The sequence below is a fragment of the Primulina tabacum genome, chromosome 8 (genome assembly GCF_025594145.1).
Source record: "Primulina tabacum isolate GXHZ01 chromosome 8, ASM2559414v2, whole genome shotgun sequence".
Taxonomy (NCBI): Eukaryota; Viridiplantae; Streptophyta; class Magnoliopsida; order Lamiales; family Gesneriaceae; genus Primulina; species Primulina tabacum.
In genome coordinates, this window is record NC_134557.1 from 40,497,684 (window position 1) to 40,514,289 (window position 16,606).

Sequence of the window (16,606 nt, forward strand, 5' to 3'; positions counted from 1 at the left end):
TATTGTGAGACAGAATTAAAACGAAGAATGAAATATATTATCCCATAATTAACTCCCTCAGACACTGAAATCATGTACAAATACAATTGGTATACAAGTCTAATATACGGACCATTTTAAAATTAGTGGATTTTGCGCAATATCGAGTTTGGGGAAAAAAAATCTATTTTTATCGTAAATAAACAGATGCAAGAGATCCTCATCTCCATCATTATCGCGACAATTTCTTTATTTCTCAGGCCGCATGATAATTTCTTTTAATTTTGCTTAGACGATTCTCACAAATCTTTATCTGTGAGACGGATCAATCCTACCAATATTCACAATAAAAATAATACTCTTAGCATAAAAAATAATACTTTTTCATTGATGCCCCAAATAAAGACTCTTCTCATAAAATACGATCCATGAAACCGTCTCACGTAGGTTTTTGTTTTTTGTTAATTAAGTAGTTTCCATTTTTAGAATTTCGGGTTTTGAATATTGTGACTCGGTCATATATATAAGACATTTTATCATTATAATAAATAAAACGTCATAAAAAAAGATAAATGAGATTTTAGAAATCATGAATAAAAACCAAAAAAAAAAAATCCAAAAATAAAATAAAAAATTAATTCTATTTTTTGAAAGAAACAAATAAGCAAAAATAAGAGTACTAACACTGCATATCCCATGTAAAGGGCAAATATTGCTTTATATATGGGTTGACTAATATTACAACAAACGAGACAAACAAATAACAACAATTCAGATGTGATGAAGTTACACCGCATGTTATATGATACGAGACAATTTTTATCTTCTGGAAGTTTCAAAGGTCCCTCCTGAGCATGAATCACAGTGCATAGATGATCTCTCCACTGCTATCGATGTCGAGATCTGGGTCACTCTCCAGATCTTCATCCATGTCATCATCGATGTCTAGGCTTCCTGTAAGATAGTGATTCAGACTGTTAGTTCCAGCGGCTGGAATGGTCGCCTCAGTTATTATTTGCATTATTTCATCGTCGTTTTGCATAGGCTGGTCTGGCTCCTCGAATTGACGGTTGTTCATGTTGTCGTCCATGAGATCGGAAGAAAGGTTCTTGAGAAACCATTCATGAGTTCTTATCTCGAGCATCGTAATTCTCTATCAAAGTTGAGGAGGAGTTAGAACACACGAGATGTTGCCGATGACTTAGAGCCAAAAATACACTCCCCCAGTTAAAAAAAAAAGAGAGAGAGAGAGAAAAGAATACACAAGATGTTTGTTTTCATTTTCTGAAAACGTTTTTCATCCCAAAATGAAATCAAATATCCCAGAAACATATGTCATCTTGTTTTTACATCTATCATTATAATAATTACTCTCGGTAAACTTTTCATCACCCTACAGGATATTGAATATTTGTTTTTGATGTACTATCATTCACTCGACATATCTTTATACGATACTACGTCCATAATAAAATATATATGCATTATTCAGAGAATGAAACCAAATATGCAGTACGTTATCAGATATAACCGCCAAACACACATTTACAGATAACACGTCTTTGAAACCGTTGGAAATTAAACAAGAAGTAGGGCAAGTAGCAAATGATCATTGCATATGGAGCATGAGGAAACTGAGATAACCACCCGTAATAACTTACCTTGGCAGGGTCTGCCACAAATATCCTTGAGATCAAATGATGGCATTCTGGAGATATATGAACATAATCAGGAATTGAATACTGGACATTCAAAATTCGCTGCCAATGCGCCAATCCTTGAATAAGTAACATGTAACAAAGATATTAATAAATGAATTATACTGTGAGTACCTGTATGGTTTTTCTAAAGTTTTTGGGTTCATCGGGATCCTCGAATGGGTATGCACCCACCAACATGACGTATAAAGTCACTCCACAAGACCAAACATCTGCAATCTGGATAAGCAATAGTAGATATTCAGTAACCATGTATAATAATGTGGATTTAGTGCTCATTTAATTGAACTAATTTAGGGTGAAGCAGAAACATTTATAACGTGGAAAGATAGTAAAAGGGAGATGATGGGGGTTTCTGCCAAACAAAAACATGTTTCAACAGTGGAAGGGCCTAAAAATTATTGCATCGACGGGTAGGCTTTTCTCTTAGGTAGCATACATTATCCGATACATTTCTGGTTCAAGTATGAACAAGTGTGACTGCTACATCGAGCTACTGCCGAATACTATGAAAATCTTTAGTGAACTTTTAAAACTACCCAAGCATCTTATCTAAATAGTATAGCTCTAGCTTGGCTAAGTTTTCAGACAACAAATTCAAGTTTAGCAAGGCCGACTTAAAGATCCTAAAGTTTTGGTCAAGCCTGAACTGAGAACCCTTCCTCTAGCTTGGTCAGAATTTGAGAAATAAATCAAAAGGTTAATTACGGTCAACCTAGAGCGTATCTGAGGTGCATTGGCTCCATTCTGCCACTTTATGCATTTTAATTCTTTGTTTATTTAGTAGAATTGCGAGGGGTGTGTTTTAACTTGAGTTTGAACCCAAGCTTCTACCATAATCAAGAGAGATTTAAGCCATGCACCGTATGGGGATGTGGTGATGTATTTTATCTTGCATACCTTATATTTCTTTTTCTTGGCATATTCCATTTATGGAGTTCAAGGGAGTTACTTACTGCTGACTCATTTCACTTATTATGATAATTCTACTCTAAAATATATATCCTACATGACGTAAAAAAAAACCTTCGGAAAATTGTATATTTGATATATGACACCAACCCGCAAGCAAATAGACTACGAAAGAATATAATTAAAACTAATAAGTAAAAGCTTAAGGCACCAATTCAGTGTGCCGCCAGAATTGTGAAACAAACAACCAACTCAGTGGAATCCAATGAAAATACTACACAGTACCTTTCCATCATATTCTTTTTTGAGCAACACTTCAGGAGCGATATAAGCAGGGGTACCGACTGTTGATTTCGGTTGAGAATGCAGCACTGAGGACTGATATAAGGCAAACACAGCTGTTACGAAAATGCCCGAAGAAAAGGCAAGTTGAGATAAGAATTAACGACGTAATGACCGAATAATTCACTTTGCCATCGTATGTAATTGCCGGGGCAAAGGTAAATTTTTTAGAAAATACTATTTGGACTACTAATCGTAATCATGGCTTGAAAAACTTGAGTTATATCGAAGTATTATATATTTATCATCTAGAAAGCTTAAATAGGTTGAGAGACATTACGATGTACCTTGGAATACCCAAAATCACAGATTTTCAACCGTGGAACAGGACTACCATCCAGTAATGTATTCTCTAATTTCAAATCACGATGGCAGATTTGCTTCATAAAAAATAAGTATATTTCAGTTAAATGTACGAAATATTTGAATGAAGAGTTTACATATGAACAATTGCAAAAGAGGCCAAGTACCATAGCATGACAATAGCTGACTCCTGATACAAGTTGCTGGAAGAAAAACCTTGCCTACAGCAAAAGTGATGATCTTAATATAAATATATAAACCGAGATCAAGAAAATCAATTTCGCGAAAGCCTGTACCTCATCCTCACCGAATCGACCCGCATTGCATATACGCTCGAATAGCTCTCCTCCGGAAGCATATTCCATCACAATAGCCAAATGGGTCGGTGTCAATATGACCTGGAAAAGTTTTATTATCACAAACACTAACTAGGAAAACCCCAAAATCTTGGCAACCAGGACGGATTAGATATATATAGATATTTACCTCCTTAAATCTAACGATATTGGGATGCCTTAGTGACCTGTGGTTAATGATTTCCCGCTGCACATTATCATCAATCTACAACAAGCAAGCAAAAAGAACAAAGTAAAACGAAGTCGATATCAAATGGTGAAAGAAAGCAAAACTCTAAAAACGAACACAACCATCCAACTTCACAGTTAGTCAAACCAATTCCGAGTGATCAGGAATGCAATCGAGGAGAATCTAGTGTTGTTTCGATGGTGAAATTCGACTTTTATTTTAAATTTAAATAAATCTTTTGCACCTCAATAACTTCAATATTAACCATGTAATTCTCTAGAAAATAATTCAGAACATCAAAAGGAAGTCGCAAAGCTGTGTAAATAGGACCTCACCTTCTCACCCCTCTCGATGTACTTGACAGCAGCAAGCTCGTTGGTTTGCCGATCCCTCATAAGCCGAGCCACCCCAAAATTACCCGACCCGATATCCTTAACCAGCTCATAGCGATCGCTGTCATGCATTATCGGTATGTCCAAACCAGGGCCCATCCCCGCCGTCGGTCGATCCATCTCCGGCTTTCCACCCTCCCCCGAAGAACCCAAAATCCTCCCACCAAAAAACAAAAAGAACCGAACCCACTCCAAATCCTTGGACACCCACAAAAATTCAGCACAATTCTGACTTTCACGTGGCAAGAAATCGACGAGGAGGACAGAGATAGCTAGCGATCAAGCCCGTGATGAGCTAACTTACCCCACCAAACACAAGAAAACACACGTCGCCGTTCACATTTAACGTAATTTATCGAGCAGATATAGCCCGGTTTACAATTAAAGTGCGTCACTTTATTGCATAAAAAATGAGTAAAAGTGGCATTGCTTCGAGGATTTATCTATACTTTATGTGTGGGATTGAGGGTGTACAGGCATAGAGAGAGAAGGTGCTCGTGAAGTAAGCTGCCTTTAAGTTTCCTCAATTATTGGTGCATTGTTGTCTTTTAAATATTATTAATATTAATTAACAGATTTTTAAATATATATTAAGGATAAGTTGAAGATAAATCTCTAAATCTAAACATAAATTTATCCTAACTCCTTGCGCCTAAAAAATTTTGTTTAAACTCCTTGACATAATAAAAATGACAAAAATACACTTATATGTGTTAATTTTAATGATTGATTTTACTGAGCCTCGAATGATTTATTTTACTGAGCCTCGAATGATATATGAAACAAGAAGATCTAACTAAGGTTAGATATCAAGAACAAAAGAGAACTTATCATAGTCATAAGGTAAAATTACGATTCAAAATAATAGGTTCCTAGAAATAGTACCGGATTCCTCTAAATTTTCCTGATATCTTAGAGAAATTCAAAAGACAGTACAGAATTATGACAATATGATGTATTATTTACAATAAAATGTGGAAAAAATACTTGAAAACCAAGAAGAAATTCTTGGAATATTAAAGAATATTCAAACAATAATTCAAAACCTAGAACAACAACCAAGTTCTAGTAAAATGACTTCAGAAAGAAGGTCGCCATCATCCTTTGGTACTGAACCCTTGTTACACCAAAGAGGGAAGGCCAAAGTGATGGCAAAACCTTTAAATGAAGAAGAAAAATGATCAGTCAGATTAAAATAGTCTCAGAAAAGAAATTAATCTGAGACAACTTTAGAAAGGATTGGTCTCGAGAATCTCCAAGACCTTGCAGAATCTTTTACAAATATCAAGGTTGTAGATCTAAATATGAACACAACTGGGGTGAACAACCCACTATAACCTGGTCATTTTCTCAGGAACCACCAAGAGATAGTGTGGGAGATCTCGGAATATAAATATGAAAGAATCCCAACCAGACTTTCATACTGGTGGATAATCACATCCAGCGAGAACAAGGTCAAGGAGAAGTCAAATTCCCTTGCACTAAACATCCTATGAGAAATTTGTTTTAGAACATATACATCCTTATGGGATTATACTTAACTTAGATGTATTGGACTTAAAAAACAGAGAAGATCTCATAGATGATTGGACATCTGCAATGAGAATCGCAGTAGGCACACTTGATCACAACAGAGAATGATTCATTAAACTTTTAGAAATGATTCTTAAGAGATCAGTTAAAATTGCTTGGGACATTACTTCGATATAAACCAAAAAGTCAGTACTAGCCAGAGAATCTCTTAGCGAGATAGCCGGAAGAACGTCTATCCTATTTAAATAACAATTTATCGAGTAGACTATTTTAACAGTCAAGATACATAGAAGAAGATGAAATACACTCAAGCTCTGTATAGTATTGAATTACATGACATATGTTTAGTGGATGAATATATTATGTTATTCACTAAATATAGATGGAATTCAAGGGTCGAAAAAATATAGCAATGCAACTTTTTTCGCCAAGATGCCAAGTTCCTAGAGAGAAATGCTAATAAGGGAATATGTCCCTGACAATCTAGATATGTTTCTCAAACGAAAATTGGTAGATAGATGTCATATGATAGCATTACAAAAAAATAACAAACGACTAAGGAGTAATAAAAAACCTACTTCTTTGTGTTGTAAAAAAATGATCTTCCAACATTTTTCGGAAGTAAACCGCAAAGGCAAAAGAGAAAAAGTTTTAGAACTCATTCTTATGCCAGAGGTGGAAGAAGTTCTTGAAAACCAAGAATCGTATAGTCTAGACAAAAGGCCGTATTTTACAAATCTGGGCAAAAAAGCAGACCATCGAGAAGTATGATATCATCCCAAGCGTCGAGTACATCTCGAAGTACGGAGAAAACGCCTACAATGAAAACTTTCAGAAGAGCTTACACCCGAGCTAATGAAAGTTTTAAGGATTGTAACTGCTAGACATGCGGAGCAAGATGTCATATTTCAACCAATTGTCCAGAAAATTAAAAAAAAAAAGAATTAAACGCTTCGATCCGACTCCGAACATTGAAGAAGCAGTTTATTATCAAGATCTTATTCAAGTATATCAACTTGAAGATATTGCCTCAGAGGAAAGTATATATGAAGAAGAAGAGTCTTTAGTCAGGAAGAATCTGATGGAACATAATCGGAATCTGACTGAATACGAGGTGTTTCGGCACGAAACACATGAAGATTTGTCTGGTTTCTTTATTCAGACAACAATTTCCCATAGCATGGTCCAAAAGATCATAAGAGAAAATCCTAGTCTTCGGAGATATCAAAGATTCTCTGCATGATAGGTAGAAAAGTTCTTAGGAAATCTTAGCCTAAAAAACAGAAAGCATCATCTAATCTATAAAGTTTCCAAAAGAGAAATGATAATTCCAATGGAACTTACGAGAAATAGAATGAAGATGCAATTAATTTCTTCTGAAGAAATTACAAAAACGCAAGATAGAAGTAGCATGAACCATGTCCTGGATTCATAACAGAACAATTCAGATTATGATAAAAGCTACTTTTAAAGAAAGATAGATTCACCTATTGATATTGCTATATGCGATAAATGAATGGCTAACCTTCAAGATTCAGTACTGAGAACTATGTTATGAAATCTCTGTGTAGAGAAAATTCTAGGAGTAATTTATCCAAGAATTGTCTACAACTTGACAGATCGATATTTCAGCTGAACTCTGACGTCGCATCATAACTTAAAAGAAAAAAGGCCGATGAAAGAGGGTAATAGACCGTATTCTATTATCTATCAGATTTCATATGCTCTATCTAATATACATAATTCAGAATTTTTTTATTAGAAATGAGTTCATTGAAATACCTGAGATATTTGAAAAAATTGTTCAGGCAATTTATCCAGAAAGAGTTTAGTTTCTATTAATACAAGAAACAGATATCCAAATTCAAGATAAACCGATTCTACAAAGAAATCAAAATCTTAAATTGGAAGCAAGAAAACTATCTTTTCAGAGAGATAGAATTACAAACTACATGTGAGGAAAAACATTTGTCCAAGAAACCCAATAGATACTAAAAAGCTTTTTGACAGAAGGAAAGTTTAGATGTCCAGAAGGTTGAAAAGAAGATGAAATAGTACTTGATATTACAAAACAAAGGAATCAATTTACTTGTAACACTATATACTATTTAGAACAACTTATGATAAGAACTTGCCAAAAAATTATCCAAATCGGATAATTGGAAGTTCATATCAAAGAAATCCCAGGAAAACAACTAGGTCAATTGGTTCTTGGGCTAGAGTTTCTCGAGTAACATAAACCTTGGAAACGATTAGAGCATGAAATGAAGTACATGGCTGAGGATAGAATGTGGAAAATCCAAAGACCACAAGCCCATTCTCAATATACATTTCAATAGGGATGTTATACAAACAATACAAGGCAAAATATTTTGCTGCCTATATTAATTTAGAAGCTGTAATTTGTACAACAAAAAGAGGAGTTTTTTCAAAGGAATTGGAAGAAGAATTACCTCAGATTGCTATAATAGATTTTTCCAAAATGATATTAATCTTATGTAAAGGGATTAAGATGATAGAAATATTAATCGGAGATGCGGGAGAAAACACTGTGGTATGAAAGCATCACTCAACCTATTCATTTTCTTTCAAATAAATTGTATTATTTTCTCATTCTAGTTTATGTGTATTGTAACTTCGGCTACTATATGTAGCTAAACAAGTTCTCCCTCTTCTACAGAATGTTACTATGTGATAATAATTTGTTATGTTTAAATAAAAGACCAAGACTTTTGCTCCTCTCATGTATTATTTTAAAATTGAAGTACTTTACTATACACCATGAGGTAGGAAACGAAACATGGTTGTGCTAGGTGTTGTTGAATGAATTTGCGTCAGGAACCATATGTTGTGACTGCGTGGTTAGGCTGTGAGGAGCAGTCTGTAAAAACCGGTAGATATAACCCGACGACACTCCGATTAAAGAGGTAAACTGTTCAATTTATTATTCGGAAGCATGATTGACTATTTATTAAAAAAATCGATCATCTAAATATGATATAGGCTGAAATCTTTGTGTATCTGAATGTATTGAGGTTATATGTCTTTAAGAACAAGCTCGATAGGTAAAACAATGTCATGTACCATAATTATGAGGGTTAAAGATATTTTTGAAAATTTAAAAAATGGGGAGCAAAACAAAGATTTGAAGGGATATGGAGTGGGGAGAAGTTGAGATTGGAGATAGGGAGTTATTGTAAGTTTGCTCATATATTAATTTATTTTACACGCTAATTTTTTTTATTAAAATTGAATCTCGAACTTGAAACATCATATTAGCTATAAGTTTTACAAAACAAAAAATAATTCAACTATGGGATGAGGCCAACTTAGAGGGGTATTTCGATTATTTATCCGAAGAAAAAATCTAAAATATGTCATAGAAAAATAAAAAAAATTCAGATAAAGAAAAATAATTTGATAACATTTCTATATCTATACTATATATTAAACATAAGATTCGTAATAACTAATATGATGAAAAAAACAATACAAAATTTTTTATGAGACCGTCTTATGAGTAAATTTTGTAATATAAATATCTTATCTGATATGACTAATGAAAAAATATCAATTTTTATTTCAAAATTATTATTTTTCACTTTAGATATTAATCAGATCGACTTTTTTCATTTATATGTATCCGTAAATCATTTAACAATAAATTAACAAAACAAACAAACAGTAGTGGTTAAGATTTTTTTGTCTCCTTTTTCTTTAGTGATGAAATTTTTCTAAAATAATCTTCAGTTTTATTTATAGAAATATTTTAAAAACGAAAAAGTAATCATTAGTTTTTATAAATCCATATTATTTATTTCATGATCATTTATTTATAATATATATTCTCTTTACTAATAATTTTTCACTTAGTTTAGGTAGTTAAATATTAAATTTAGTGTGTATAAATTTGTTATTTGATCTTAATAGAAATAATAATATTACGGAAATAAATACTCTAGCAAATAAAATTTTATATATCTTTACTATATCAAACTTTGTATAATATTAGTAGCGTATATCCTTTTGCACGCGTCATATGCTTATGAAGTTGATTTTTGTATAAGTATTCTTGCTAAAAAAAGTTAGAAATTAAATTTGTAAATAAAAAATAAAATTTACCGAGTTAATAAATTTTTAGTTTTTTTATATAACGTTAATTTTTTATGCTAAAGATGATAATTTGTGTATTTAAAAAATACATCATAACACTAGTTTGTCTGGTTAGACTCAAACAAAGTGGAAGATAAGATAGCATATAATTTGGTGTCGGGCTTTGGGAAGCCAACCTTCTTTATATTTTCATTTAGAGTAGGTCTTTTGTGAGACGATCTCACGAATTTTTATCTGTGAGACGGGTCAACCCTACCAATATTCACAATAAAAAGTAATACTATTAGCATAAAAAATAATATTTTTTCATGGATAACTCAAATAAGATATCCATCCACAAAATACGATCCATGAGACCGTCTCACACAAGTTTTTGCCTTTCATTTCATTTATAGCTTTTTCATTTTTTCCTTTGGGAATGTAAAATGAGAATGACTATTTTTGGTCTTCAATGAAAATGATTATTCTATCTATTTTGAATGAAAATGATCATTTTCACTCTCAATTCTTATTTATTTTTTTAAAAAAAATTATTATTTAATCTAACTAATTTAAATATATATCTTCATCACAATGATAATCATAATAAATAATTGATAATAATAAAAATATATATTATGATTATTATTTTATGTACTTTTATTTTATAATAATTATAACAATAAATAAAACGATATATAATAAAATAATATATACTTATATCAATACTAAATATATAATAAAAATAAAAAATGAAATAAATATTTATTGGATAATAATAATTATAATATTTTATTGAATGATAGTTATTTTATCAAATAAAATTAATTATTATTTTAATAATAATAATATTTTTTGAACAAACTATTATTTTGAATTTTTTAAATAAAAAATAATGATTAATAAAATTAATTTCATTTCTTTTCTTTCATATCATAATTGGAAGAAAACATAATTATCTTCGTCCCAATATTGATTGAATTCATTCATTCATATCAATCATGTCCTTAATTTCAACTTACAAGTATGCCTTAATTAAAATGGTCGACATTGATGTGATCTCGATGAAATGGATGAGTCGGGTAAGGGGCTCCACCGGATCAAATTAATAATTTAGTGTTTAGGAATTTGAGTGATGATAATGGCTTCGACAACACCTACAAACAAGAAAAGGAACTCGTGAATGGGCGCCGGAGGAGTGTCCGGTGTAGCAACTCCGATGCTTAAGTCAGCAGGTGAAGATGAACACAAGCAAATATATGAGAGAATATATGTGAGTGCTTGAGAATTCAAGGATTTTCAGAATCATTAAATGAGATTAATACATGCTATTTATAGTAGAAAATGGGGTAGATACCTCGTTTCTAGTGCCACCTACTAAGTATGGCAAGTCGGCTGCCCATACTATAGCTTCTGATGACTTTTAGAACACTCCAAACACATGTTGCTCTGACAGATTAGACATCTTGTTTCAATCACCCTCGAGTGTGGTGCAATTTTCGAGGTGGCCCGGGTAGTAGTTATCCGGGTGCTTGTATGAGGGCCCGGGCTGTTGATCTCCCGGGAAGAGGGAAGAGAAAGTGCCCGGGTAGTGAGGAAAGTACCCGGTCGGTTGGCTGTGATATGGGCTATCCAATTAATATCCTGGGTCCATGATGACCCGGGTCCTTAAGGGAGGTATCAGACTTATTTAAAGGGAAAAAACTATGCCATAATTAAAGTTAGGATAATAAATCAAAATTTTAGATAACGTAAAATAATCGACGAACGAAACTTTTCCTCGTTGAGTTTATGTTACATCTAAAATTATCTTCGTTTTAGTACAATATGTTCAATTGATGGACAACCTCGTTTAACAACATCACCTAAAGGTTGTGTTCAATTGATCAACGACCTCATTTGACAACATGTTCGACTCATCCTTGCTATATCCACGGGGGATGCAACATTTTTGGTTGATGAATCCCAACCCCACATTTGAATCTCAGCCCCGTGTAGTTATTAATACTAGTTACCCTACACACGCGATGCTTGTGTATACAGTTTTTTTTATCATTATCAATAGACTAAAGTAAAACTTGACAAATTATGAAGGGACTAAATTGATATGAATTGTTGCAATAAAAAAATTAAAAAAAAAGTGTGTGTTGAAATTAAAAACGAAAAACAAAAAACAAAAGTGTAATATTAGTATCATATAAGGGTAAAATTGGAAGAAAAAATTGGTGTCCTTCCTAGGTGGTTACTATCATGTCATCAACTTTAATAAAATAGAACATATTACAATAATTATAGTATTAATTACAATAATAATACCATCCTAACAATCATGCAGAGCTCAATAGAGACCAGCTTTGGAATATCCATCGTGCAGAGGACGTGGTTTAGCAATTAGCGACGGTTTTAACCAAAAATCGTCGCTAATTTTAATTTTTTTTTTAAAAATTAGTTTTATAATTATATGTACAAAACCTTGTCCGAACGTCGACGATGTGATTATCCAATTGCTTATGGATCATCAAAATGTGATGACATTGCTAAATCGCGTCCTCTGCACGATGATAAGTTTCTTGGTCGGAGCACTGTTCAAGCGAAAAAATTCAGATAAATCGTGACCCGACTCAAGCTAACAAAATTCATTATCATAACAAAAAAATTAAAGCTAAAAAACTTACCTCAAGTCGAGACTAAAATCGCCCAAGAAAAAACTATGACAGAAGTGAAAGCGGTTTGAGAAAAATGGACGGGAATGTGCTGTATTTATAATCAACTAGCCACCGAGGCACACGCGTTGCGTGTGTCATGAATATATGAGATTAATATATTAATCATTCATGATATTACAACACCATGACATCGAAATATTTTGTACTTTGTCCATGAAGGCAAGGGATTCCAAAGCTTAAATAAATATGTCAAACTCAATTTGTTACCTCACATAATATAGATGTTGACCATAAAAAATAATATCATCTCATGTGAAATAATGATAAACTTCAATGTAAAAGAAGTAAACAAATAGTAAAAAGATTGTCGAAAAAATATGAGAATATCATCAAACTAAAATTTATTAAACATAAAAACCTAAAATTGTCTTCTACATTCAGATAATAAATTGAACAAAAACAATTAAAGTTGTAGTTATCTTTAAGCATTTTATGCATAAGCTAGACCTTCTCTGGTTTAGCGTAATAAGAAAATATTCATTTTATCGAATCATACCATAGTACAACATAAACATACAAAATATATAGAACAGTCTATTAAAGCGTGCTATAAAAAATTGATACGACAGAACAAAATGTAAACTATTGCAAGTATTTCGCTAAATACATGACAAATTAATCAGAAATTGGCAAACTCCTTTTATTTGGCAAAAAAAAAAAAAAAACCGAAATATTGTAAGTAGATCACTTAAGAAAGATGAAGAATACAAATTATACCAATAGTGGCAGAAATATTGTAAGTAGATCACTTGACAAAGACAAAGATTTTCCTAAAAAACTAACTTATAATATTCTAAACTAAAAAAAAAAAAAAAAAAACAATACCAAGAACATCATCTTTATAAAGAACCCAACTTTACATTAAATATTTGTAGTTTTTAAGAAACAAAGCCATGAGAACCCATTAACTACATATTGAGCCAAAACAATTGGAGCATCAAGTGTGATGAATCCAATACACAAACACATGTAGTCGAACATCAATACAGAGAAATAAATAAAAACCTAAACAAATAATTGAAATAAATTGGCAGTATTGTGGTGAAAGCACATTTTATTATAACTTAAGTACATGAAGCAGATATAAAAAAACATCAATTGTGCAAATACCTGGGCATCAAATATTTTCTTTCAATCGTGAACTTAAAAAGAAATCATGCATAATCATGCTATTTTTTTAAGTCACCCGTTTAAAAATGAGCAATATAAATAAAAAGTGTATAAGTAACGATTTTCATCTAAAAACTTAAACAATTAAACTTCAGATCTTTAAAAGAGGGAAAAAAAGAAAACAACAACATCAACCAAAAATCTAGACCCTACAAATATTTTTCGAGAAAAAAGTGAGTTCAAGTCCAAAAATCTGTACGTGTGTTTCATCATGCTATAATTTGAGCAGATGTCGATCCATGTTTAAAGAATGCATTTTAATTGTGCTTGCCTTGTTCGTAAACTCCAATTTTTTTCAATAAAGTATAATTTGCAGCATTTTGTTGCAACTTAAAATCCATATCAATTAAAATGAAGCATAAGAGAATGTGAAATTGAGTGTAAAAAGTGGATTTAATTATGCAAGTAGATTACTTGTATAATGTTGCTTGCCTAGTTCGTAACCTCAAATTTTTTTTCAACAAATTATAGTTTGCAGCAACTTGTATTGATTCTCAAACATAGATGTTATGTAAAACATAAAAAAATTAATAAATAAGAGTTCCACTCCTGTATGCAAAGGTCAAAAAATAGCGTATTTTGATACAAATTTTATTCCTTCAAATTACAGCAGTTTAGTTATTCCACATTGGTCCACAACTGATAGATATTAAAATGTTAGGATTTCCATTGTCTCTTGACTCAGAGATGTAACTTTTGGAACCAAAATATATCTTCTATTGTGAAAGATATATACATAACAACCTCTTTCACATATATAGATAACAACCTCTAAATTTTCATGAGATGCTTTGAGTTTTTGCTTAATTAAGATATAACAACTCAACTAATTTAATCTATGCAATTATTAGCAACCAACATGAACGAAAGAATAAAACAGAGCAGTGAGTGTAACGGAAATAATTAGCACAGAAAAGAATGTTAATTAGAAGAGGGAAAGATGAAAACTTCTTGGAAATTATCCAATAATTGCTGAAAACAGTATGACTCCTCAACAATTAGAGAATATACAATAAGGGGGTCAAGTCAATTGATTGAGACTTATTACCACATAAAAGAGTGTTATTTATTTGTGATTAATTGTTAAATAGATGCTATTTCCAATCCTTAACTTTATAATTTTGATGAAATGCAGCTAATTGGATGAGAGTAAATTGACGGTGCTTATAAAAAAGAATCTAAGAACACCGAATAATTAATATGAAAAAATATGACATAATAAAGAATTGTACAAAAAATAAAACCTAGATTAGAATAAAAAAATTGGAAAACATTCCTACGGGGAAAATCGAAACTAACATTCATAAGGGAGAAATCGAAACTAACATTCAGAAGGTGTGTTTTTTTTTCGAGATTATGGAATTCAAACGATAAAAAAAATTTGCAAATAAATAATAAAGGGTAAAAACAGTACAGAATAAAGGGAAAAAATCAAACCTCCAAAAATTTGATGGGTTTGAAGCGGGATCGAAGATCGATCAATTTTTCAGAGACGATAACTTTTGAAGGAGAGAAATTCGTCACTTTGGGTGGGAAGTTTGAAATAAGCAAATTCAGGTGATGTGTTTACGAAGAAGGTGGTTCAAAATAAAGACCAAGAAATTATTTAGTTATTTTAACATGTTCAACTCATTTTCATCAAAATAACTGGATAAGAATATCAAACCACATTTTTGTAAACACATTTCAGGGACTAAGCCAAAGTATCACGGGTAGAATAAGAAAGTACATGTTCTGCGGTGACTTCATTCATCAAAGATTTTGATAATTAGTAGTGTTGTGGGGGTATATTTTATTTATATTGGAAGAAAAACCGAAAGACGATGGGGAATTAGAAAACAGACCAATACACCTTTAATTTCTATGTGTTGCTTAATGAATAAACAGAATAGATAAGCATGATAAACAGAAACAGAGAAAGACGGAGGCGCGCGGAGTGGAGTTTAGCGACAATTTGAGATGACAATATCCGAGCCCAAATGACTAAACAGAATGGATAAATCCTTAGATGCTACCGTGTAGTCAGATTCAAAGTTATCAAGATTTTTTTATCAAAACATTGGCGTAAAAATGAAGGCAAACCAAATAAGATACATGTTCCAAATTTTCCAGAAACTGATCGGATTTTCAATGTCTTCAACGGGCTGGTGTTTTTGTTGTTCTTTGCACGACAATTGTTTGTGTCCTTTCAGAAATTTTAGGAGAATTTTTGTGCTTGCGAAAGGGATTTAACCTAGGTCTGAAAAATGAAGAAAGGGGAGTGGAGTTTAGTCTATCTTTTCGTTTGGGAGTTGGGAGGGAAGAATATAATCTGATGAGGTTGGAAATCTGAAAAAACGTGGAGAATAGAGTGAGGGTATTTCAGGGAATTTAAAAAACAGACCAAGACACCAATTAGTTACCCTAAGATTAAAAGATTAGCGACCGTTAATGACAAAACAGTCGCTATTTGCGACGATTTTTCTTAAACAATTGCTAATCAGCAACGGTTTTGCTTAAACAGTCGGTAATCAACGACGGTTTTCTTAAAAAGCGACGGTTTGCAAACTATCACCGATTAGCGACGATTTTGTCAATTAACCGTCGCTACCGATTAGCGACGGTTTTGTCAATAACCGTCGCTAATTAGCGACGGTTAATTAGCGTTGGTTTGTACAACCATCGCACATATTTAAATAGAAAAAAACCGTCGCTAATTTTTGCGATGGTTTTTGAAAAACCGTCGGTAATTCACTTTTTTTTTTTGGTAGTGTAATAATAATTTGAAAAATTATACTATACCATATGTCCTTGGATCCCACATTTTTCATCAAATATTATTATTTAAGTAATAATAATTTGAAAATTTTGTAACAAAAATTCCAAAATATATATGTCTGAATAATTTATTATTGGCAGAAAAGAAAGAAACAAA

General features: G+C 32.0%; 1 protein-coding gene across 1 annotated transcript; it reads right to left on the reverse strand.

Annotated features, from left to right (window-relative positions):
- Positions 1–640: 640 nt before the first annotated feature.
- On the reverse strand, positions 641–4,682 carry LOC142554171 (serine/threonine-protein kinase SRK2E-like). Its single transcript, XM_075664842.1, has 9 exons — positions 4,115–4,682; positions 3,741–3,815; positions 3,551–3,652; positions 3,422–3,475; positions 3,239–3,331; positions 2,895–2,987; positions 1,812–1,916; positions 1,641–1,739; positions 641–1,132 (listed from the first exon to the last, which is right to left on the reverse strand). Exons 1-9 carry the CDS (start codon positions 4,289–4,291, stop codon positions 839–841), a joined length of 1,092 nt encoding a protein of 363 aa, XP_075520957.1. The 5' UTR covers positions 4,292–4,682; the 3' UTR covers positions 641–838.
- Between the last annotated feature and the right edge of the window lie 11,924 nt (positions 4,683–16,606).

Excerpts from the sequence above, each read along its gene's own strand:
- LOC142554171 (XM_075664842.1), bottom strand. The coding sequence starts at position 4,291 with ATGGATCGACCGACGGCGGGGATGGGCCCTGGTTTGGACATACCGATA. Across the intron at positions 3,476-3,550 it reads GTCGATTCGGTGAGGATGAG|GCAAGGTTTTTCTTCCAGCA; the intron begins GTACAGGCTTTC and ends CTTTTGCTGTAG. Across the intron at positions 1,740-1,811 it reads ACTTTAGAAAAACCATACAG|CGAATTTTGAATGTCCAGTA; the intron begins GTACTCACAGTA and ends GCGCATTGGCAG.